This window comes from Polypterus senegalus, chromosome 13, assembly GCF_016835505.1.
Source record: "Polypterus senegalus isolate Bchr_013 chromosome 13, ASM1683550v1, whole genome shotgun sequence".
Classification (NCBI taxonomy): domain Eukaryota; kingdom Metazoa; phylum Chordata; class Cladistia; order Polypteriformes; family Polypteridae; genus Polypterus; species Polypterus senegalus.
Window position 1 is genome coordinate 126,439,795 of NC_053166.1, and position 24,972 is coordinate 126,464,766.

A 24,972-nucleotide genomic window follows, 5' to 3' on the forward strand; every position below is an offset into this window, starting at 1 on the left:
GTGAAGCTTTGTTTGGTCTTCATAACTCATAAAACAGTAATTAGGTTATCCATCTCTGTGCAGTGTGGCATGATGGCAAACTTGTTAATATGAAGGCTTCACATGTCTTAAGCTAAATATATAATATCAAGCGAAATAAAGAGAAAAGAAATTAAGAAACTGATGTTATCAAAAAGAAAGCAATAAATAACATTAATAGTGGATGAATTTACTTTGTTTGACTGCAGTGTTAGCTAACCCTTGCAGACAACTTATTTATTCACATCCTAACTGGGCAAAATTCATCTTTACATGATGTCAATCAAAGATTTTCAATCAAAAGAAAACAAGGCTGATGTGCTTAAAATAAATACAAAATAATAATAGTAAAATGGAAGCATTACTAGAGGACCGATATTTAGCAAGGGGCTTTTATTGCTATTTCTGAACTGAAAACTTTGCTTACACACAGGTAGCACATTTATGATCTACATGTTGCCAACATTACTGCACATTACTATACTGTAAGAATGATATATATATATATATATATATATATATATACACACACACACACACACACACACACACACATTATATATACAGGGTGGGTCATTTATATGGATACACCTTAATAAAATGGGAATGGTTGGTGATATTAACTTCCTGTTTGTGGCACATTAGTATATGTGAGGGGGGAAAACTTTCAAGATGGGTGGTGACCATGGTGGCCATTTTGAAGTCAGCCATTTTGGATCCTACTTTTGTTTTTTCAATAGGAAGAGGGTCATGTGACACATCAAACTTATTGGAAATTTCACAAGAAAAACAATGGTGCTTGGTTTTAACGTAACTTTATTCCTTCATGAGTTATTTACAAGTTTCTCTTTGTTTACATCCGTTGACATGTCGCAGAGGTTAACACGTGAGGAGCGGATAGAAATTGTGTTGATATCTGGTGAACGCAGTAACCGGGTCATTGCAGCAGATTTCAATGCAAGACACCCTACGAGACCACCCATCTCCCATGCTACAGTTAGCAAACTGCTTGCTAAGTTTCATGAAACTGGTTCAGTGTTGGATTTGCCAAAATGGCCGACTTCAAAATGGCCACCATGGTCATCACCCATCTTGAAAAGTTTTCCCCCTCACATATACTAATGTGCCACACACATGAAGTTAATATCACCAACCATTCCCATTTTATTAAGGTGTATCCATATAAATATATATATATATATATATATATATATATATATATATATATATATATATATATATATACACAAACGGATTCCAAAAAGTTGGGACACTAAACAAATTGTGAATAAAAACTGAATGCAATGATGTGGAGATGGCAAATGTCAATATTTTATTTGTAATAGAGCGTAGATGACAGATCAAGCGTTTAATCCGAGTAAATGTATCATTTTAAAGGAAAAATATGTTGATTCAAAATTTCACGGTGTCAACAAATCCCAAAAAGTTGGGACAAGTAGCAATAAGAGGCTGGAAAAAGTAAATTTGAGCATAACGAAGAGCTGGAAGACCAATAAACACTAATTAGGTCAATTGGCAACATGATTGGGTATAAAAGAGCTTCTCAGAGTGGCAGTGTCTCTCAGAAGCCAAGATGGGTAGAGGATCACCAATTCCCACAATGTTGCGCAGAAAGATAGTGGAGCAATATCAGAAAGGTGTTACCCAGCAAAAATTGCAAAGACTTTGCATCTATCATCATCAACTGTGCATAACATCATCCGAAGATTCAGAGAATCTGGAACAATCTCTGTCGCGTAAGGGTCAAGGCCGTAAAACCATACTGGATGCCCGTGATCTCCGGGCCCTTAAGCGACACTGCACCACAAACAGGAATGCTACTGTAAAGGAAATCACAGAATGGGCTCAGGAATACTTCCAGAAACCATTGTCAGTGAACACAATCCACCGTGCCATCCGCCGTTGCCAGCTGAAACTCTACAGTGCAAAGAAGAAGCCATTTCTAAGCAAGATCCACAAGCTCAGGCGTTGTCACTGGGCCAGGGATCATTTAAAATGGAGTGTGGCAAAATGGAAGACTGTTCTGTGGTCAGGCGAGTCACGATTCAAAGTTCTTTTGGAAATCTGGGGCCATGTCATCCGGACCAAAGAGGACAAGGACAACCCAAGTTGTTATCAACGCTCAGTTCAGAAGCCTGCATCTCTGATGGTATGGGGTTGCATGAGTGCGTGTGGCATGGGCAGCTTGCATGTCTGGAAAGGCACCATCAATGCAGAAAAATATATTCAGGTTCTAGAACAACATATGCTCCCATCTAGACGTCATCTCTTTTCTGCATTTTTCAACAAGATAATGCCAGACCACATTCTGCATCAATCACAACATCATGGCTGCGTAGGAGAAGGATCCAGGTACTGAAATGGCCAGTCTGCAGTCCAGATCTTTCACCTATAGAGAACATTTGGCGCATCATAAAGAGGAAGGTGCGACAAAGAAGGCCCAAGACGATTGAACAGTTAGAGGCCTGTATTAGACAAGAATGGGAGAGCATTCCTATTTCTAAACTTGAGAAACTGGTCTCCTCGGTCCCCAGACGTCTGTTGAGTGTTGTAAGAAGAAGGGGAGATGCCACACAGTGGTGAAAATGGCCTTGTCCCAACTTTTTGGGATTTGTTGACACCATGAAATTCTGAATCAACATATTTTTCCCTTAAAATGATACATTTTCTCAGTTTAAACTTTTGTTCCGTGATTTATGTTCTATTCTGAATAAAATATTAGAAGTTGGCACCTCCACATCATTGCATTCAGTTTTTATTCACGATTTGTATAGTGTCCCAACTTTTTTATATATATATATATATATATATATATATATATATATATATATGCGCACACACACACACTCACTACTGGTCAAAAGTTTTAGAACACCTCAGTTTTTTCTAATTTTTCATCTTTAACCAGTTGAATTGCAATGAATGACCTAAAATGGTGAAAAAGTAAACAGTAAACTACCAGAGGTTTAAATTTAAAGCTTAGGTTAGAAAAAACTAAAAAAGAAAATTTCAGAATATTACAAATGGGTGTTCCTCAGGGAACAACTAATAGGTTACAGCCTACAGCTGTTCTGCAGCAATTAAAGTAAATTAAGCTGTGCAAGTGGAAGCAAATAATTTGCACAGGTGTCCTCTGTGTGTCTTAAAGCAGAATTGAAACAGACTGTGTTACTTACACCCACTGAGGTACTAATTGGAAAATATTCCAGTTACTTTGACAAGAAAATGACAATTAACAAATGAAATGAGAAGTAGCTCTATTGCCATTATAAATGTGGGCTTTTCATTTACAGATACTGCTAAAAAAAAAAATCGAAGTGTTTGTGAGTACAGTGGTGTCCTACACAATCGAAAGGTATTTGGAAACTGCAAGATACTCTGTTAGGAAGAGATCTGGCAGAGCCAAAGTCACAATCAAATCAGAAGTTTCTGAGGGTCACCAGCTTTGCATGATAGGCACCTCACAGCACATGAGCGTCAAGCGCAGCTTAACAGTGATCAAAAACAGCAAGTCTCAGTTTCTACTGTGACAAGGTGACTTTGTGCTACAGGCTTGACAGGGTGTGTGACAGCAAGAAAGCCATTCCTTAAAATTCCTTAAAATACCGGCTGTGGACTACTGAAGACTGGATAAAGTCTTATGGACCAATGAATCAAAATTTTAAATCTTCTGTTCATCACTCAGGGTGTTTGTACGCCGAGTTGGTCAAACGATGGTTCCTCAGTGTGTGACACCAACTGTCAATGTTTTGACAAGGAAGTGTGATGGTCTGTGTTTCTTTTGCTGGAGGTAGAGTTGGCAGCTTGCACAAAGTGACTGGCATTCTGAATCACAAGGGTTACCACAGTTTGACTGTTATATCAGCACATGTGGCTACTTTGATGAATCAAAAATTAAAATAAAATTTTGTACACTCAATGATTCCTTGACTTACTTTTGCATTTGCCATTGTTTTTTTAGTTCTGTTATACACACACACACACACACACACACACACACACACACACACACAATGTCACACATGCGTGCATGGGAGGCAGTTGATGTGCTTGAATAAATGTGTGGTTACGCTGGACCAAGGGCTGGCAGGGCACTCTCATGCCTTTTGTTCCTTTCTCTACAGATCCACAAAAGAAAAGACTACCAAACCCCACTTCCCATTCCTACACAAACCTCCCAGCCAGCCCCACACCTGACCTCACTTCTGGGTGCGGCCCAATTCTCCCTGTCTGTTCTCTGTAAAACCCCATACCCTCTATATCCCATTTAGTCTACATTGGACTCACTTTGACTATAATTTGTTTACAACTTGATCCTTCTTTGTTCAAGTATAAACCTTATATATGTATTTTATATATTTTTATATATATATATATATATATATATATATATATATATATATATATATATATTTTATATTTATATGGTGATAGATGGCCGGGGCCCATGCCTGGTCGGGACGCCTCTGCACCATAAATACAAGGGGGACAAGGGTGGGAAACCCAGTATCTTCCCCTGGTCGCTAGATGGCAGCCTCACTGGGTTGCAGCAGTACCTCGGACTCCCCCAGGGCTTCATGGGGGTTGGAGTCTGGTGCAGCCCTGTTGGGTTCTGCAGGTGCCGCCAGGGGGTGCTGCAGCAGGAGCTGCTGGCCCCTTTTGGGCATTGGTCTCACTACACCTGGAAGTGCAGCCGGATGTCAGCAATCAAGCACCTGGAGCACTTCCAAGCACCCAATAAAGGGAGCCAGTGACCACCACTCGGGGGCCAGAGTCGGGAGAAGGAGGACAAAGCTTGGTGTACTGTACTGTGCTTGGGACTCTGTTGTGGTTGGAGGGATTACAGGGAAGACGTACCCTCCAGCTGAAGAAAATGAAATAGTTTATTGGTTTTACCCGTGCTTCCTGTGTGAATCTGTGTCAGGTCGGGTGCAATATAACGCCTTTTACTGCAATATATACATATACAGTGCATCCGGAAAGTATTCCCAGCACATCACTTTTTCCACATTTTGTTATGTTACAGCCTTATTCCAAAATGGATTAAATTCATTTTTTCCTCAGAATTCTACACACAACACCCCATAATGACAATGTGAAAAAAGTTTACTTGACGTTTTTGCAAATTTATTAAAAATGAAACAACTGAGAAATTAGATGTACATAAGTATTCACAGCCTTTGCTCAATACTTTGTCGATGCACCTTTGGCAGCAATTACAGCCTCAAGTCTTTTTGAATATGATGCCACAAGCTTGGCACACCTATCCCTGGCCAGTTTCGCCCATTCCTCTTTGCGGCACCTCTCAAGCTCCATCAGGCTGGATGGGAAGCATCGGTGCACAGCCATTTTAAGATCTCTCCAGAGATGTTCGATCGGATTCAAGTCTGAGCTCTGGCTGGGCCACTCAAGGACATTCACAGCCACTCCTTTGATATCTTGGCTGTGTGCTTAGGGTTGTTGTCCTGCTGAAAGATGAACCGTCACCCCAGTCTGAGGTCAAGAGCGCTACGGAGCAGATTTTCATCCAGGATGTCTCTGTACATTGCTGCAGTCATCTTTCCCTTTATCCTGACTAGTCTCCCAGTTCCTGCTGCTGATAAACATTCCCACAGCATGATGCTGCCACCACCATGCTTCACTGTAGGGATGGTATTGGCCTGGTGATGAGCGGTGCCTGGTTTCCTCCAAACGTGACACCTGGCATTCACACCAAAGAGTTTAATCTTTGTCTCATCAGACCAGAGAATTTTGTTTCTCATGGTCTGAGAGTCCTTCAGGTGCCTTTTGGCAAACTCCAGGCAGGCTGCCATGTGCCTTTTACTAAGGAGTGGCTTCCGTCTGGCCACTCTACCATACAGGCTTGATTGGTGGATTGCTGCAGAGATGGTTGTCCTAGAAGGTTCTCCTCTCTCCACAGAGGACCTCTGGAGCTCCGAAGAGTGACCATTGGGTTCTTGGTCACCTCCTTGACTAAGGCCCTTCTCTCCCGATCCCTCAGTTTAGATGGCCAGTCAGCTCTAGGAAGAGTCCTGGGGGTTTGGAACTTCTTCCACTTACGGATGATGGAGGCCACTGTGCTCATTGGGACCTTCAAAGCAGCAGAAATTTTTCTGTAACCTTCCCCAGATTTGTGCCTCGAGACAATCCTGTCTCGGAGGTCTACAGACAATTCCATTGACTTCATGCTTGGTTTGTGCTCTGACATGAACTGTCAACTGTGGGACCTTATATAGGCAGGGGTGTGCCTTTCCAAATCATGTCCAATCAACTGAATTTACGACAGGTGGACTTAAATTAAGCTGCAGAAACATCTCAAGGATGATCAGGGGAAACAGGATGCACCTGAGCTCAATTTTGAACTTCATGGCAAAGGCTGTGAATACTTAAGTACATGTGCTTTCTCAATTTTTTTTATTTTTAATAAATTTGCAATAACCTCAAGTAAACTTTTTTCACATTGTCATTATGAGGTGTTGTGTGTAGAATTCTGAGGAAAAAAATGAACTTAATCCATTTTGGAATGAGGCTGTAACATAACAAAATGTGGAAAAAGTGATATGCTGTGAATACTTTCCGGATGCGCTGTGTGTGTGTAAATGGCGCTTTAAAGTAGCTTGTGTGTCTATACATTACACTGATGTGATGGCAACATGAAGTTTATGGCCGTGGCTGGCACCAGTCATTTGGATTTATTGGGTAAATCCCAGTCTGGGTGGTCTCGAGTGCTGTATGTGCTTTTGTGTCATAAAAAGAAAGTGCAAACCCAGGATCTCAGTCTAATGGAGTCCTCTTGTAACAACGCCTCCAAAAACAAACAGCAGGGTAATCCTCGCCTCTCATTGGTCTTCTCACACTTGTGACCACCTACACAGTGACCCACAAGGTTACTCAGATAATGTAATGAGTTGATTGTTACCCAGAGGTCACTTGTCTCTTTAAAAGCGCTGTGAATACTTTCCGGATGCACTGTATATTATATATTCAAATATTACCTGTATTTTAAATATGAAATACACTAATCTTTCATTTTTGGTTTACAGTCCTACTACAAAAATAAGGTGTGACCAATAACAAAGTCTGCATAATGTAGCAATGTCTGTCAATGGCTAACTGAGACTATTTGAAGTTCATTTTCACAATTAAAAAAAAAAAAAGATTTTTCTTATTGGGTCTAACAAATGGAAATATTTTTGCTTTGACTTAGTGTCAGAACACGGTGATAAATTGGAATGTTTTGCTGAATTGAATTTTAATGGTTAATATTTTAAAGCTTAAAATAGTACAGTATTATTTTACCATAACCCAAGCATCAAGATAAAATCATCTCATGAGATATCTGGCATTGCCCCCCCCCCATATATTACACAGTATATTGTAAAACCTCTGCTTAGACTTTGTTGGTAGGTAGCATTGCAGACTATGGAATAGAGCCCACATGCAACTTTGTTTGCTGTTAGGAGAAAAAAAGTGCGGTAACACCATCATGGCTGCTTAATCACAGACTGAAATGGCATTTGAACCTAAATTCAAGTTTACATGACAGAACACTACACAGAGGAGATGAGTGTTCCAGCTAACTGTGTCTCATTACCTGAAGATATGGCTCTTAGTATGCCAGGAGTCGGATAATTAGCTCTCAATCACAGATTGCTGATCCTCACGTTGTGTGCCATTAGTTGGTTCATTTAGTGTGCTCTGTGTAGTTTTACTTTGACCTCGTGATCAATGGCAAGCATTCTTTTACTCATTAATATTCCATAGCACATCACTATATAACAAGGGGAGTTCTTGTATATAGCCACTGTAAATGCACTTATCAAATTTGTCAGTAGAGGGAGCCATACACCATATCTTCTCCTTAGCAGTTACCTTATTTGTCTGATCAGACTTGTTGAAGCAGGCATTCTTCTACTTCACAAAATTAACAAACACAACCAATGTCTTAATGGTATCAGAATTCTAAATAATTTCTAGTTTAGTGAAAAGCTGCAGGGGCTTTAGTGATGGTTTGAGATACAGTACTATATGCAAACAAATTTTCATGATATTTAAATATGCTGTACACGAAGAGCCAAATTAATATTTACTTAAGGCCTCAGATGTTTACTAAAATAACATGTGAACTTACATCACCTGAAAAAAACACATCTTTGTAATGAGAAAATAAAACAATCTGAATGAACTGTACAATGTTGTGGTAATAGGAACTTCTAGAATAAAAAAAAAATGAAAAGCGAGCAACTAACTTCATGTGGTGCGCCTTTAAATATATTTGCGGACTGGTAGATGGTCTCTGTCCACAGTTTGATGTTATCAGAGTTCTCCAGTTCCTCTTCTGTTTGATAAAGAGATTTAGGAACCAGGCCTCCCTCTGGAACATAACACTGGAAAAAAAGTATTAGGAAATATTTTAATTTTACAGACTATATACTACAGAGATTTAAATGTGAAAAACCATAGAATACTGTAAGTGTTTTCATTATGTTAAACACCATTTGCAGTATGCCTTGTCATTGTGTAACTTTTACTCTTTTTGTATAGAACATAATTATCAAACACATCTGCTGTGTGTATAGTTGCATATCAGTTATCTTCTGACATTACTTCATAGCAATGCATTGAAAAGATACAAGATATGTAGATAAGACAGGAATAAAGCCTGAAGTTTGCATGATGTCTTTCTATCTTTATTATACAAACCGGATTCCAAAAAAGTTGGGACACTATACAAATCGTGAATAAAAACTGAATGCAAAGGAGGTGCCAACTTCTAATATTTTATTCAGAATATAACATAAATCACGGAACAAAAGTTTAAACTGAAAAAAATGTATCATTTTAAGGGAAAAATATGTTGATTCAGAATTTCATGGTGTCAACAAATCCCAAAAAAGTTGGGACAAGGCCATTTTCACCACTGTGTGGCATCTCCCCTTCTTCTTACAACACTCAACAGACGTCTGGGGACCGAGGAGACCAGTTTCTCAAGTTTAGAAATAGGAATGCTCTCCCATTCTTGTCTAATACAGGCCTCTAACTGTTCAATCGTCTTGGGCCTTCTTTGTCGCACCTTCCTCTTTATGATGCGCCAAATGTTCTCTATAGGTGAAAGATCTGGACTGCAGACTGGCCATTTCAGTACTCGGATCCTTCTCCTACGCAGCCATGATGTTGTGATTGATGCAGAATGTGGTCTGGCATTATCTTGTTGAAAAATGCAGGGTCTTCCCTGAAAGAGATGATGTCTGGATGGGAGCATATGTTGTTCTAGAACCTGAATATATTTTTCTGCATTGATGGTGCCTTTCCAGACATGCAAGCTGCCCATGCCACATGCACTCATGCAACCCCATACCATCAGAGATGAAGGCTTCTGAACTGAACTTGGGTTGTCCTTGTCCTCTTTGGTCCGGATGACATGGCGTCCCAGATTTCCAAAAGAACTTGAATCGTGACTCGTCTGACCACAGAACAGTCTTCCATTTTGCCACACTCCATTTTAAATGATCCCTGGCCCAGTGACAACGCCTGAGCTTGTGGATCTTGCTTAGAAATGGCTTCTTCTTTGCACTGTAGAGTTTCAGCTGGCAACGCGGATGGCACGGTGGATTGTGTTCACTGACAATGGTTTCTGGAAGTATTCCTGAGCCCATTCTGTGATTTCCTTTACAGTAGCATTCCTGTTTGTGGTGCAGTGTCGTTTAAGGGCCCGGAGATCACGGGCATCCAGTATGGTTTTACGGCCTTGACCCTTACGCACAGAGATTGTTCCAGATTCTCTGAATCTTGGATGATGTTATGCACAGTTGATGATGATAGATGCAAAGTCTTTGCAATTTTTTGCTGGGTAACACCTTTCTGATATTGCTCCACTATCTTTCTGCGCAACATTGTGGGAATTGGTGATCCTCTACCCATCTTGGCTTCTGAGAGACACTGCCACTCTGAGAAGCTCTTTTTATACCCAATCATGTTGCCAATTGACCTAATTAGTGTTAATTGGTCTTCCAGCTCTTCGTTATGCTCAAATTTACTTTTTCCAGCCTCTTATTGCTACTTGTCCCAACTTTTTTGGGATTTGTTGACACCGTGAAATTTTGAATCAACATAGTTTTCCTTTAAAATGATACATTTACTCGGATTAAACGTTTGATCTGTCATCTACGTTCTATTACAAATAAAATATTGACATTTGCCATCTCCACATCATTGCATTCAGTTTTTATTCACAATTTGTTTAGTGTCCCAACTTTTTTGGAATCCGGTTTGTATTTTCCACTCCAGCTTGCTGTAGGCTCTGCTTTACACTTACTAATATACTAGCATAAAAAAAACAATTGTACACTAGATCGTATTTTTGTACAGGATTAAATCAATTCACACCATCTCAGTTTTACACTTGTGCTGCACCTTGGAAAGAGTAAAAAAATATCAAAGGGTCACACTGATTATCAATGATCCTTAACAATCACGTAACTGTCTAATAATCCAGTTATTATCCTCCCTCACAATTCTATTTAATAGAGCCACGACTTGTTTAGAACAAGTTGTCACTTTCACATATTGTCCAAATTAAGAGTGATGATGAAATCCATCTTGGAGGTAGTCTTCCCATTTTTGTAAATTAAAAATTATGCAAATCTGGACACGCTACAATTAAAGCACAGCAATGCAACCCAAATGCTGAGCCAATGCCAGTGGGCTTACATGCTGCATTATATGCTGAAGGAGTTCACACTTGCCATTGTGCAGTCAGTTTACAAATCCCTGGCCTCCCTCTTGGCAGACGTGGGAATCACAAAAGACACAGGTAAGCATACTCACTATATTTTCTTCACAGTTTCCAGGAGCTTTGACCATGTTTCACTTTCCCCAAACATCATCAATTTTTGCCATTTATGGACTGCACATCAAGGGAAAACGGGACCCTGAACTTGTTATATGCCATTGTTGCAGAGGCATACAACTGTTTTGCTTTGCCACCACAGGATAGATATGACCATAATTTAATTTAACTCATACATGCCTATAAACCCATTGCCCAGCAGCTGCCAGTTACCATCAGGAATGTGCAGGGATGGACAGCAGAGGCTGAGAAGGCTCTGAAAGATCCCTTTGAGAAAACTGACTCGAACATGCTTTGTGAGTCACGCGGTGAGTATAATGAGGGACTCAGCACCTGTATCACAGACCTTCATCAAGTTTTGTGCAGATAGCATAGTTCCTACAAAGGTACACTGTTTTAACAACATAAAAAAACTGAAAAAGCCCTACTGAATAAATAGAGAGCCTTCAGGTCTGGAGATAAAGAGGAAAACAAGTGGGTGCCGTCAGAACTGAGGAAGCAGCTTTGTGAGAGAAAAGCCCACTACAGAGACAAAACTGATCACATGTTTCGACAGATGAATGTGAAGGAAGTGGGGTACAGCATATCTTTTTAATTAAAACCACAGGATCACGGCATACAGTAGAGCTTCTTACCTAACCAAGAGATGAACGTATTAGCTTTGGTAAAGGATAGAACCTTAGCTCCAATTTGATAGATAGATAGATACTTTATTAATCCCAAGGGGAAATTCACATACTCCAGCAGCAGCATACTGATAAAAACCAATATTAAAAATCCATAAAAAATAGGAAAAGTGTCCAGGGAATGAGTCCACATAAAAGAAAGTGGTAGGATGATCAGTGAAATAGAGAAAAACAGAGATGATACCCAGTTCTGAAATTGGTGTTTGTAAACATAGAAGAAAAATGACATCCAAGTCTGTACTTATATTAAATACAGTGGGAGGCAAAATAAAATTTATTTCACTTCTCAAATATCACTGTGTGTGTCTCCTATATGATATATTTAACTGACATTTTTTATCGTAACAACCAACGATTTATACAGGAAAATAATGACTATTAACAAGGTTGCCCAAACTTTTGCATCCCACTGTATATACATATACAGTATATATACTGCTCAAAAAATTAAAGGAAAAGCATCAAGTCAATGAAACATCTGGGTTATTGATCTGATCAGTTAAGTAGTAGAGGGGGCTGTTAATCAGTTCCAGCTGCTTTTAATGAAATTAACAACAGGTGCACTAAAGGGGCAACAATGAGATGACCCCCAAAACAGGAATGGTTTAACAGGTGGAGGCCACTGACATTTTTCCCTCCTTATCTTTTCTGACTGTTTTTTCACAATTTTTGCATTTGGCTACGGTCAGTGTCACTACTGGTTGCATGAGGCGATACCTGGACCCTACAGAGGTTGCACAGGTAGTCCAACTTCTCCAGGATGGCACATCAATACGTACCATTACCAGAAGGTTTTACGCGTCTCCCAGCACTGTCTTAGGGGCTTTAAGGAGATTCCAGGAGACCGGCCTTTACTCTAAGAGAACTGGACAGGGCCACATAAGGTCCCATCAGCAGGACTGGTATCTGCTCCTTTGGGCAAGGAGGAACAGGATGAGCACTGCCAGAGCCCCACAAAATGGTCTCCCACAGGCCACTGATGTGAATGTCTCTGACCAAACAATCAGAAACAGGCTTCATGAGGATGGCCTGAGGGCCCGAATTCTTCTCGTGGGCCCTATGCTCAGTGTCCGGCACCGTGAAGCTCAACTGGCATTTGCCATTGAATGCCAGAATTGGCAGCTGATCTAGTGTGATTTGTTTTTCCCCATTGAGATCTGATGTGTTTTTAAAGTGTTCCTTTAATTTTTTTGAGCAGTTTATTCACTTTATATTCATTCTTAAGATAACCCAAACATAATCAAGGAAGGAAAAATAAATAAACATGCAATTCAAACAAGAATACTACTCAATGACAACCTGTATAATAGAAATTGCCAAGTAGTGACAAGAAAAGGAAACCAGTACAGGAGTCCAAAATAGAACATGAAAGTAATGACACGTACACACACACACACAAACATACACATTATATATATATATATATATATATTTGGAAGCTCAACCCTATAGGGGCCCATGGTCAAGGCCAGGGGGCGCCCCAGTACCTGAGGAGCCCTGGCCCTCAGCACTTCCAACACACCTGGAAGTTCTGGGGGGAAGAAGACCAGGGACACTGGAGAGTGCCAGCGGAAGATTTCCGGGAGGCACTTGGAGCATGTCCGGGTAGAGATAAAATGGGCCGCCTCCCTCCATTCGGGGACTGGAGTCCGGAGGACAAGAGACTAGGTCTTGGTGGAGAGGAGTGGAGGCAGCCTGAAGAGTGAAAGAGGCATTGTGAGACCTGGACTTTGGGGGAGCACTTTATTGTAAATAGTGTGTAAATAAACGTGTGTGGGTTGAACCAATGATGTCTGTCTGTGTCCGGGCCAGCTTCCACAATATATATACATATATATACAGTACATACATAGGCTCTGAAAGATCACTTTGAGAAAACTGACTTGAACATGCTTTGTGAGTCACACGGTGAGTATAATGAGGGACTCAGCCCCTGTATCAAAGATCTTCATCAACTTTTGTGCGAATAGCATAGTTCCTACAAAGTAGGTGCACTGTTTCAACAACACAAAAGACCTAAAAAAGCCCTACTGAATAAATCGAGAGCCTTCGGGTCTGGAGATAAAGAGGAAAACAAGTGAGTGCCAGACTCTAAGACTAGGCTGTTTGTAATGAGTTTGCGCGCAGTTTGTGTGAGGAACTTTCAGATTTGGATATGACTACCGATCCTAATGTGATGTGGGAGATCTTCCGTGACAAGACCCTGAAGGTTGCTGAGGGTTGTGTTGGTGTTACTTGTTTTCCCAGAAGGAGGCGTTTCATCTCTCAGGGCACCCTGGATATCATCGAGAGGAGTCACAGAGCACGGCTCAATGGCAACTCTGGTTTGTACTGGAAACTGAGAAGGATGGCTGCGAGGGCTCTGTGGGCAGATAAAGAGGCGTTTGTTAGAGGAATCTCTGAGCAAGTGACACACCATCTGTGGTCTAGCAACCCACGTCCTACTTACAGAGGAATCAAAGCATTTCACACATCTGAATCTGTTCCTCAGAGAGTCGCAGTCAGGGCGGCTGATGGAACGGTCCATATGGATGACACTGCAGTTGTGACCCGCTGGGCTGGCTACTTTGAGCAGTTGTTCAAAGCTGATCTTCTGGCTAGGACGTTGGATATCTCTGGGTCCACTTGTGGGTTCTTAAGGCTGATCCTCAGATTAGCTGTGAACCATCCAGTCTCACTGAGATTGCACAGGTGGTGAAACAGCTGAGGGGGTGGAAAGGCTGCAGGGATCTGTGGTATCTGAGGTGAACTTCTCCAGGTTGGTGGTAATGCTGTCCTCCTGGCATTGCAAGTAATCTTTGCTTCCATTTAGGAGAATGGCATCATCCCAACTAACCGGAAAACGGGACTTATCGTCCCTATCTGGAAAGGGAAGGGTGAACGCCTGGATTGCAGCAACTACAAGGGGATAACACTGCTCCCAGTGCCAGGTAAGGTCCTTGCTAGGGTCGTCCTCAATAGGATCTGTAATCACTTGCTAACCTACCAGCGACCAGAACAGTCTGGTTTTACGCCTAAGAAGTCTACCATCGACCGCATCCTGGCACTGAGGGCTCTCATTGAGCGCAAACGCGAATATCGGCAGAGTTTCTTTGCAGCCTTTGTCGATTTTCGCAAAGCGTTCAGCTCAGTTGATCGAGCTGTCCTATGGGGCATCCTGAGGGCCTGTACACTAGTACTGTGAGTGCTGTGCAGAGCGGGGACAGGACCTCTGCGTTTTTCCCAGTTGATTCTGGGGTTCGTCAGGGGTGTGTTCTTGTTCCTACTCTGTTCAGTGCTTGTATGGACTGGGTGTTGGGAAAGGTCGTAGGGTCCAGAGGCTGTGGGACATGTGTTGGTGAAGAAAGATTCACGGATCTTGACTTTGCTGATGATGCTGTGATCTTCACGGTGTCAATGGAGGCTCTGATCGTTGTGCTCGAGAGATTGAGTGGGGAGTCTCAAGTGTCTGGGCTTGCGAGTATCCTGGATAAAAAACAAGATCCAGGCCTTTAATGACCTCTTGGGCACAGCCATTAGCAGTGTGTCTGTTTGAGGAGACAGTATTGACCTTGTTGAGAGGTTTACTTACCTTGGCAGTGCCATTCATGTCTCTGGTGACTCTTCCTATGAAGTCAGTAGATGGATTGGGAGAGCATGGGGGGTCATGAGGTCACTGGAAAGGAGTGTGTGGCACTCCCGACATCTATGCAAAAGGACGAAGGTCTTTAGAGTCTTTAGAGTCCTGGTGTTTCCTGTCTTGCTATATGGTTGTGAGACATGGACACTATCTAGAGACCTGAGATGAAGACTGGACTCCTTTGGTACTTTGTCTCTCCGGAAAATCCTTGGGTACCGTTGGTTTGACTTTGTGTCGAATGACCGGTTGCTCATGGAGTCCCGAATGAGGCACATTACCTACAATGTGAGGGAGCGGCACTACGGCCATGTGGCACGTTTCCTCGAGGGTGATCCGGCTCGTAAAATCATTGTTTGTGGACTAGAGTGGCTGGACCAGGCCAAGGGGTTGCCCACGTAACACCTGGCTGCGGCAGATAGAGGGTCATTTTCGGAGGATGGGACTGGACCGTGCGTCTGCCTGGGGGGTTGCAAAACAGGATCCCGAGTTGTTTCGTCATGCAGTGGGTGTGGCAACGCACTGTACCAGTGCATGCTCCCCAACTTGACTTGACATACAGTACATATATATATATATATATATATATATACATATACATACTGTATATATATATATACACACACATATATACATACATGTGTATTACAGTCAGACCCACACTTTACTTTTAACCCCCACAATAAACAAACTTCAAGTCCCTTTTTAAACAACAAACCTTAGACTTCTGACTAAGGGTAGTCTTCCATAAAAGGATAATAAAGTCAATTTGGCACTTTCTGTTTATCATACAGTGGACCATTCTCACCGGTATGAAATTAATTCCTGTCTTTTAAAGCCCAAGTGTAATAGCATTTAGCGTCCCTCACCTCAGAAGCAGCAAATGCTTGCCTCAATAAGAGAAAAGGGTAGTGCCACACAAATGGACAACCTCCAATGCACCACCAACAGTTTGAGTAGCGTGCCCAATACCCAATTTGAAAGTGTCACTATCGAGTTTTGATTTGTTTGGAGTGGCCCCTGATCTCCCTTTCCAGGTTATTTCCTTATATAAGTACACCGCCCATTTGAAAAGAGTGCATCCCTTTACATCACAGCTTAGATGCCTCACATAAGGACCCCCCACCACAGATTTGCCCCCATCTCCCCTTAACACTGTACCCTACATTTATTAAAGAAATTAGACATATTTTCAGGGAGACAAGGAAGCAAAAACAGGCAGCACAGTCATAATATGTAGAACCTGTTATGGTTACACATGATGAGGACTATCACTGGCTACAAGTAGACTATAAAACCAGCAGATGATGGGAAGAAGAAGAAAGCTAGTGAACTGATTCAGTTTTTCAACAGGTTTGACTCATTTTGGTCAGTCCAGACCTCTCCCAGCTCTCCCCCCAACACTGCTACTGTCTGTGAGCAGTACGAGGAGGTTCTGAAATCTAACTGCCATCTCAACCCTGCACAACCATCTCCTACAATAACATTAAACTTGTGGCCTCCAACTTCCTGAATTTTCTGTCTCTGCTGATTGAGTGAGAATAGAGCTGGGGACACTTTGCACGAATAAGGCTGCAGGACCAGATAGAATCATCCCTAGGGTACTGAAAACATTTACCAGTCAGCTCTGTGGGGACTGTCAGCACCTGTTCTCACTTTACCCAAGCTGTGGAAAACAATATGTGCAATCCAAGTACCAAAGAAAGAGCATTACAGTGATCTCAATGGCTATTCTTACTTTAAATATCATGATCAACTTTAATAGGCTAGTCGTGAAAGAGCTATAACACCTGGTTTCAGAACATCTTGATCTTCTGCAGTTGGCCTATCAGGCACACATAAGCATGGAGGATGCTCTGATGTGCTTGCTAATAACATTAATTTTATTTTAATTTTTTTTTCATTTTTATTACTATTTAATTTAATATTGTTTCTTTGTATCAGTATACTGCTGCTGGATTATGTGAATTTCCCCTTGGGATTAATAAAGTATCTATCTATCTATCTATCTATCTATCTATCTATCTATATATCAACAGAGCCAACTTCCACTTCGAGACCTTCAACACCATTCTGACTGGGTGAAAAGCTCAAGGCTATATATCTTGATGCCCCCACATTCTCCTGGATCATGGACTACCTGACCAACAGACAGCAGTTTGCGAGGCTCATGCACTGTGTGTCAGAAATGGAGGTGTGTAATACTGGAGCACCACAGGGATCTATCTTGTTTCCCTTTCTGTTTACCCTCCACTCAATAGATTTCTAGTACAATATCAGCGCTTGCATTCTGCAGAAATTCTCAGATGTCTCCTCCTTCATAGGATGCATTATAAATGGAGATGAGTGGGAGTACAGGAGGACTTTGTTCTGTGATACAGGAAGAACCACCTACAGCTCAACATCAGCAAGATAAAAGAGTTGGTGATGGACTTCACTATTTCGGAGAGGACATAGAAGTGGTGCAGAACTACAGGTAACTTGGGGTTTTACATAAAGAGCAAAGTAGATTGGTCTTACAACACAGGGGTGCAGTACAGGAAGGGCCAGAGCAGAATGTACTTACTGAGAAGACTCATTTCATTATGTAGCAAGCTGCCGGAAATGTTCAGTCCTTTGCAGGCAGTGTGTTGTTCAATGCTGTGGTCTCTTGGGGAAGTAACTTGAGTTCAAAAGACACACAATGCCTGAATAAACTTAACAAGAATGCCTCGCACATTCACAGGGCTAACCCGTAACAAGATGGAAACTGTTGTGAAAAAGAAGATGGTGGCAAAATTGGATACCATTATAAAAAATCCCCTCCTGGAGGGGCTTTTTAGACGACTTTTAGCCACAGGCTCATTCCACCATGGTGTGCTTAGAAGCTTCTCTTGGAGGTCTTTTCTGTCTACTGCTATCAAGCAATTCAATGCTTCCTTCCGATGTCCCAAACTAAATGCATATAGTCTAAGGTTAATTTTGCAAATTATGCACAATATACATTGATTGACTGATTAATTGTATTATTTGTCCTGTAACTCAGTTATGTTTCTGCGTGCATCTAAATTTCGCCTTGGGATTAATAATTTATCTAAACAAATTTAGATTTATACTGACATTGTTATTGATATTCTTAAAGTTTAAATATATTTTGACAATATAGATCTTCTATAAACAAGCTAAAGAAAGAATTGTTAAGACTAATTTTAACTGACACAGCAATAGATCATCTTATCATGTATTTTGTTATCAATGAGCTCCAGCAGGAAATCAAATTTGATGAAGCTCATCCCAAGAGTTTTTGAGGGTACATATGAGAAACAAGACACACAGTAGGCATTTATAATCAATGTACAGAAATACATCTACAAACAAGCTTACCATACAATCTCCACCTAGAAAGTCTGGAATAATTTCTTTATCAATGTAGTCTATGAGCCCTCCAGCTCCTTGGTAATTGTTTCCACTATAGATGAGAAACTTCTGTCTTGTATTTTCATTGATAAATGGACTAACCTAGACAAAAAAATATTTATAGCATAAATAAAATCTGAAGTCCTCAATGAAGTCACCATGTCTGCAGTGTGCTGATTATGTCTTTCTTTGACCTTTACTTATTCTTTGCACCATGTAAATAGTTCATGAATCAAATATGATGCAAAAAGAAGTTAATTCCTCATCCTTTTTTTCCCCCAATTAACAACCATTTTATATACCAGGGATACTCATGTTGATAAGAAGCTTGGCTACTTAAAATAAACAGAAAGCTCTGCTGGGCTACACAGGTTTGTAGTAATTTTTTTAAATGTAATTACAGCCTAATATTTTGTGTTTGCTTTTGGGAGATTGTTCCGTTTCTTTCAATCAACCTTATTTGTGGATTACTGGCAGGGTAAAACGTATATTTGTGTAGTTTTGATAAGACAAGCATTTTTTCAGGTATTGTCTTTTCATACTAAATAACGGACCACAGACAATTGAATTGGAGTTGCACAACAGTACTGACTATAATACTATAAACTATATATATATATATATATATATATATATATATATATATATACACAGTATATATAAGTAAAATGAAAATTAAATACTGGAAAAAAATATCTTTGTGGAGTAACTCTGGAACAGGCTATTGTGCTTGCTATATTATTTTCACTTGAATGAGTTGTATTTTAGTATCAGGATTTGTTAGTTTTAAAAAAGAATCAAAAATTCTCATCAATATTTAATTTTACAGTCATTTTCAGCTAAAATAAAATGTAAGATCAAAATACAAAAATATTTCTGCATCTGTTTGCAAGCGTGCTTTTTGCTCTTCTTAACAGTTCCAAATATCAAACATACTTTAAAAATCAAAGGAGAACAGATATGAGGTTACTTTATCCTAGCATGCAATAAATCAGGTAAACGTAAACTGTGAATACATGCTAAAATGGTTAAACACTATATCTGCCAAAGTAGCAGTCTAGGGAGAAAAATGACCAGAATGCAGATTTGGTATTTGGTACACTGTAGTAATCCCTGAGGGGGAAGTCTGCAACGTCAGAGCAATAAGCAGGCACTACATCAGTAGGTACACTGACTGCTTTTGATCATGTTGATTGTAGAAAAGCCCAATTTACATAGGTAGGTTGATTCAAACATTGTGAATGAAAAAAGGCAAATTTTTCCAAATGTCATTTTTAAGATGTCATGAGCTATAGATTTGTGTTACGTCTAACTGGAATCTGGCTAAGTTGATCATATGCAGGGTTGTCTTGGTTTTAATAATGAGCAGATTTTTGACAAAACGGAAGACACTAGATGAAATCTCAAAGCTGTCAAAATTTACATGTAATGCCCATACTGGGAGAGAGCTGTTCCACTAGCCGTATATGCAGTGAAGTAAATGTGCTTCTCTCAGAAGATCATGCTGTTTTGCAGCTTTGCTCCTTAATGTCCACTTTAGCAGTGGTTACTAAATATCCTGAAGGTGATTTTCAATAAAGATTCAATACAATTTTCTGTTTATGTCAAATAATATGAAATTAGTTAACAGGTCAGTTAAATTTTACTCATGGGTTGGATTTGAGTACTGAGTATCATTTGAGTATTGCTGCTCTACAGCTTCTTTCTATGTAATAGTGAGGATCAAGTAAATAAAATAAATAAATAAAAGTTTCTCCCACTTATCACTTACAAGAGTCCAAAGCACAGGGAACACTCTGGGTGCCCTCACAATCAGTAGTCTTCCCAGAGTCTCTGGGTAATTGGCTTCCACCACCTCTATTATTCGAAGCAAAGCCTTAACACCAGGTCTCCAAAGATGCCTCATGTTCAGTCCCTCCAAGTCCACGAGACATGTCCATGACCTGTGTGAGCGGAGGTAAACCAATACTAGAACATTAAAACATGGAGAAAGCAGTGCATCTGAATACAACACATTTTCAACATTTGTCACCTCTTCATAGTAAGAGCAGCACAGAGGCATACCAATTCAAACCCAGCTCTGCCAGTATCAACATTGAGTTTTCCTTGTTATCCTCAAGACTGTGTGGGTTTTCCTCTACTTCCCTGCCATATTCATAAGGTGTTTATGTTAGTCTAAATGGCAACCTTAAATGGGCTTCTCCGAGTAGATGTGACTATATGTGATCTTGGGTGCTAAGAAAGGCACAGTCCTCCAGTTTGAGAACTACAGGTTAAATAACAAGTCTGCAGATAAAGTTAGCTGTAAGAAGAGGTCCTTTGAACCTGTTCTTTACTGTCTTGGCCTTTAGTTTGTACTACCTATAACACATAGCTAAGGGACTATAAATGCCTAGAATATAGCTAAAAGCAATTTATCACGTAATAATGTGTCTTGTTGTTTCTTTGCATGATTTTAAAGTAGCCTCAAGAGCAGTTATTACCATTAGCATGTACTACTTCTTGAAATATTAGCACTGTACTTACGTAATTGGCCGTCCAAAGATTTTTGTGTTTTCTTCACATCGTTTCTGTCCTTCTTCGTTAATTGATAAAACCTTAAAAAAAAGAGTTTTATTAGATTTATGATTTTTTTTAATACTTCATTAAGTTTCATCAAAAAATATAAAAATTGTAGTTGATTACTATAAATACCTGCATGATTCTAAAATTGTAACTTTTTTGACAGAGCAAAGAGACTGAACATGCGCATATCAATACATAAACCAAACAATTTGTAAGTCACACTAGATAAAAGCACTTGCTAAATAATGATTAATACATAAATGCATAAGTTGCATAATGTCAAAATGTACACGATCAAATTAACTGATCTGCTAAGGCTGATTAAAGCAAGCTAAAGCTTTGAATGCTTTAATCCAGTTCATGCAAAAATGTTTAACTCGAAAAGTCATATATTACACTAATTGTTAATAAACATTTAAACTGAGGATCTTTATTGATCTTATTTTCTTCTTACTTGCTACCTTTTGATCATGTATCTCCCCTTCAATTGGCAAACAGTACAAAAATAAAATTTATGCACACAAATCGTTTTTTTTTTTCTAAATTTTACTAAAATGCTTTTATTTAGTAAGGACAAAATGTCTGTTGTATATCAATACTGTATATCCATCTGTCTATTCATTCAGTCATCTTCAGGACATGTTTTTTCTACTACAAGTTTATAGAGATCTGTTACAGACCTGCAAACGTAGTTTTGAAAACATCAGCAAAGTCTAGTCTGTGATGTTTACTCTAAATACACAGAATGAACAAAAATGGTCAGCTTTCTTTGTTTTCATAAGTAACATCTGCTGCAAGAGGCAGCATCCAGCTAGCCATCTGTGCACAAACTGCATTTGAACATCAATCACCATAAAGAGCCATGGACACAATTCATAAGATACAGATAAAACCTTTTTTCAGATACATACATGTCTTAGAAGTGCCTCTTCACCCAAAGCTTTCACTAAACCTTTGGTGTCCATCTGACCAAGACGCAAAATGTATAGCGGGCGTCTGTCTCTGTCTTGAAAGTGCCACCCTCCTGCATAATATTCTTCTAGAAATGTAGGTGGTCTCCACGTTTCAAGGATGTAGTCTACTTGATATTGCTTACGCCAGGTTAACGACTGACATAACATCTCTCTTGCTTTATCAATATTAAAATCACGAGCCTTTAGAAACCTTAGAATGTGCTCATCTTTGGGAATCTGTGAAAGCAAGAGAATAAACATCTGAAGAGCTGAAACAACATTGTTAAGAGAAACAGAACACACCAAACAAATATTAAATTAGCTTTTATGAATGAATGGGTATAATTGCTCATGTTGCCAACTATTTTTAGTTTTCAACATGTGGCAAACTTCAAATGTGCCTGTTCATGCAACTACATTTCAGAACCAAAGAAAATATATATGTATATATATATATATATATATATATACACACACACACACATATGTGTAAGCTAGAAAGCTGTTTTTTCATGATGGGCGTAACTTTATTCAGGTTATTTGTGTAATATTGCAATTCTGTCCATATGTTTTTCCTCAAATATTTAAATTTAAAATTTCTAATGATTATTAGAAGGTATTTCCACTTACAAGTGCTGCAACATACTGAAATAATATCACATAAGATAAAAGTAACTTTAGTTGAAGTATTTTTACTAACTAGAGTAAAAGCTGGTTTAGTAATTGCGCTTGAAATTAGAGAATATTCTGTCACAAAATATAAGACTGAAGTACTTTTGCGTCTCCCCCACCGTGCTGTTAAGCCCCATTGGGGTAATAGAAATTTCTGCTTAGATTATTATGTATTTACCAAATTTAAAAGACAATATGGTGCTTTATTTCACATTGATGGCATTAAATTGAATAAATCCCTTCCATTACCTTTGCTCTAAACTTTTCTTCAACTGGCTGCATTTACACAAGAAAAGGAACAAAAACTGAGTACTCGGAATGTCCATCTTCTGTTCAAGGTCAGAGCAGTATGAAATCTTATGTAGCAGTCAGCTGATGTAACCCAACTCTACATTTCTCACCCTAAAATCTGCTGACACCACAGCTGTACATGTTACAAATCACAGATCAACAATAACCATAACAAGAATATTTTTTTCAAGAATGTTTTCTTTGGAATTGTTAAATACAATTACATATCAAACGTTTATTAAGAATTTACTTACAAATGACGATATAGTTCAAAATGCAGAGCATGTAACTGCAGGCAGAGATATAATATAATGGGCATGGACAAATATGAGAGAGAATGAAGCAAAATATTTCTCCCAGAATATATTTAAACATATGTTGCTGATTTAAATTTTAGTCTAATATGAGAAAAGCAAATCCTGTAAAGTACTTAACTACTATAAAAAGAGTGTTTGACATCCATTATTTTATGCTGTTGCATTACATGTTGATTGTATATGTTGATTGTATAAGAAGAGGACAAACTGGATTTAGCCAATATAGAAAGGGGGCAGGGGGCACAGATATGCAACTACATGAGAGGAGAAGGACATCAGTTTGAGAAACAAATGCCTTACTGATCCCTAGTTGGCTTTTTTTTTTTAAACAGACTCCAAATACCAGTGTCATGAGTAATTAAGTATAAGCTAATTGAGTTACAATTAGGTCACTGAAGGCACTGATACTCAGTAAAGGGCTTTACAGTCATATTTCAACAATACATTTAAATCAGCCATGCCTGATATACTTTAAATCAATGTAATGTTATCTTGATAATAAAATATATCAATTTCTATGAAAAACAATTTCTGAAAGATCCAAAACTTTTGAACAGTAGTGTATTTTTACAAAATAAAACATAAGGTCAGCTAAAATAAATAAATGCCAAAAAAGAAATAAGAATGGTGACTAATGCTTATTTTTCCCTATTCCTGTAGGGATTTTACATACAGCTGCATGGCAGACTGTAGTCATGTCTGTCTGTAATGGAAATGCAATCTTTTTTGTTAACCTACATAAATAATCAAAAGGACTGCATTGAGCCTAGAAGAGGAGATCTGACAGCTGATCAATGGAAGGAAATAATTGAACATTAAAAAAATAAAAGAGAATAAAAGAGTAAAAATAGGTAAGTCAGTCACTTGGATGCACAAGAGAATGGAAAACTTTGTACTGCATTAATGCCAGAAGAAATTTCACAGACTAAATTTATAATCAAATTTTGTACTGCCTAAGTCTCAGAAATGTATACACCCAGCAAAGTTGAAATGTTTACTAGGCGTTTACATGGTTATTTTTGATACATCTGAGTACCAACATTAGATCATTTCCAGCTGACATGTAAACAAATGGATGCCAGGTATATTTAAATATTTACTTATGAAAGACTATAAAGAGAAAATTATTTGAATAAAGATGTCTATGATAATATGCACCTTCTTTCATGTTCCCACTTATGGGAAGTGACAGCCAACATCATGTGTGTTTCATTTGCTCTTAGATCAAACAGTAGCTCTCCATAATCATGCTGTGCTGAACTACCAGAAAATAATAAAAAAAACAACATAGCGGAAAACAACTAAAGGAAACTGACACCTAAACAAATGGTGTCAAATTGGAGAGATTAAATCAAATAAAAAATATTTCAGCTCATGGAGTTTTCAGCTGACACCTTCTTCGTAACCAGAGTGACAATATGTGAACAACATAATGATCACTTTTGAGTGGGGTGTCTTTAGTAAATACAGTGGCATTACGTAACATGCAGTGGAAATAATAAATGAACAATGGAGGAATTATATTAGATCTTCAGAAAGTAAAATGACCAGCAGTGTAAAATAATGGACATAATTAGTAAAATATATA

The 24,972-nt window shown here is 39.2% G+C and overlaps 1 protein-coding gene across 3 annotated transcripts in view; it reads right to left on the reverse strand.

The window, feature by feature from the left end:
* LOC120542016 (SEC14-like protein 5) overlaps nt 1-24,972 on the reverse strand; it is a 101,823-nt gene that overhangs the window by 7,962 nt on the left and 68,889 nt on the right. For all 3 annotated transcript variants that reach the window (XM_039774093.1, XM_039774092.1, XM_039774094.1), the window contains 5 exons: nt 22,063-22,341; nt 21,113-21,183; nt 20,358-20,529; nt 18,554-18,688; nt 8,289-8,426 (listed from right to left, as the gene is read on the reverse strand). In XM_039774093.1, the coding sequence (XP_039630027.1) occupies nt 8,289-8,426; nt 18,554-18,688; nt 20,358-20,529; nt 21,113-21,183; nt 22,063-22,341 (795 nt within the window). The remainder of the gene's footprint in view (nt 1-8,288; nt 8,427-18,553; nt 18,689-20,357; nt 20,530-21,112; nt 21,184-22,062; nt 22,342-24,972) is intronic.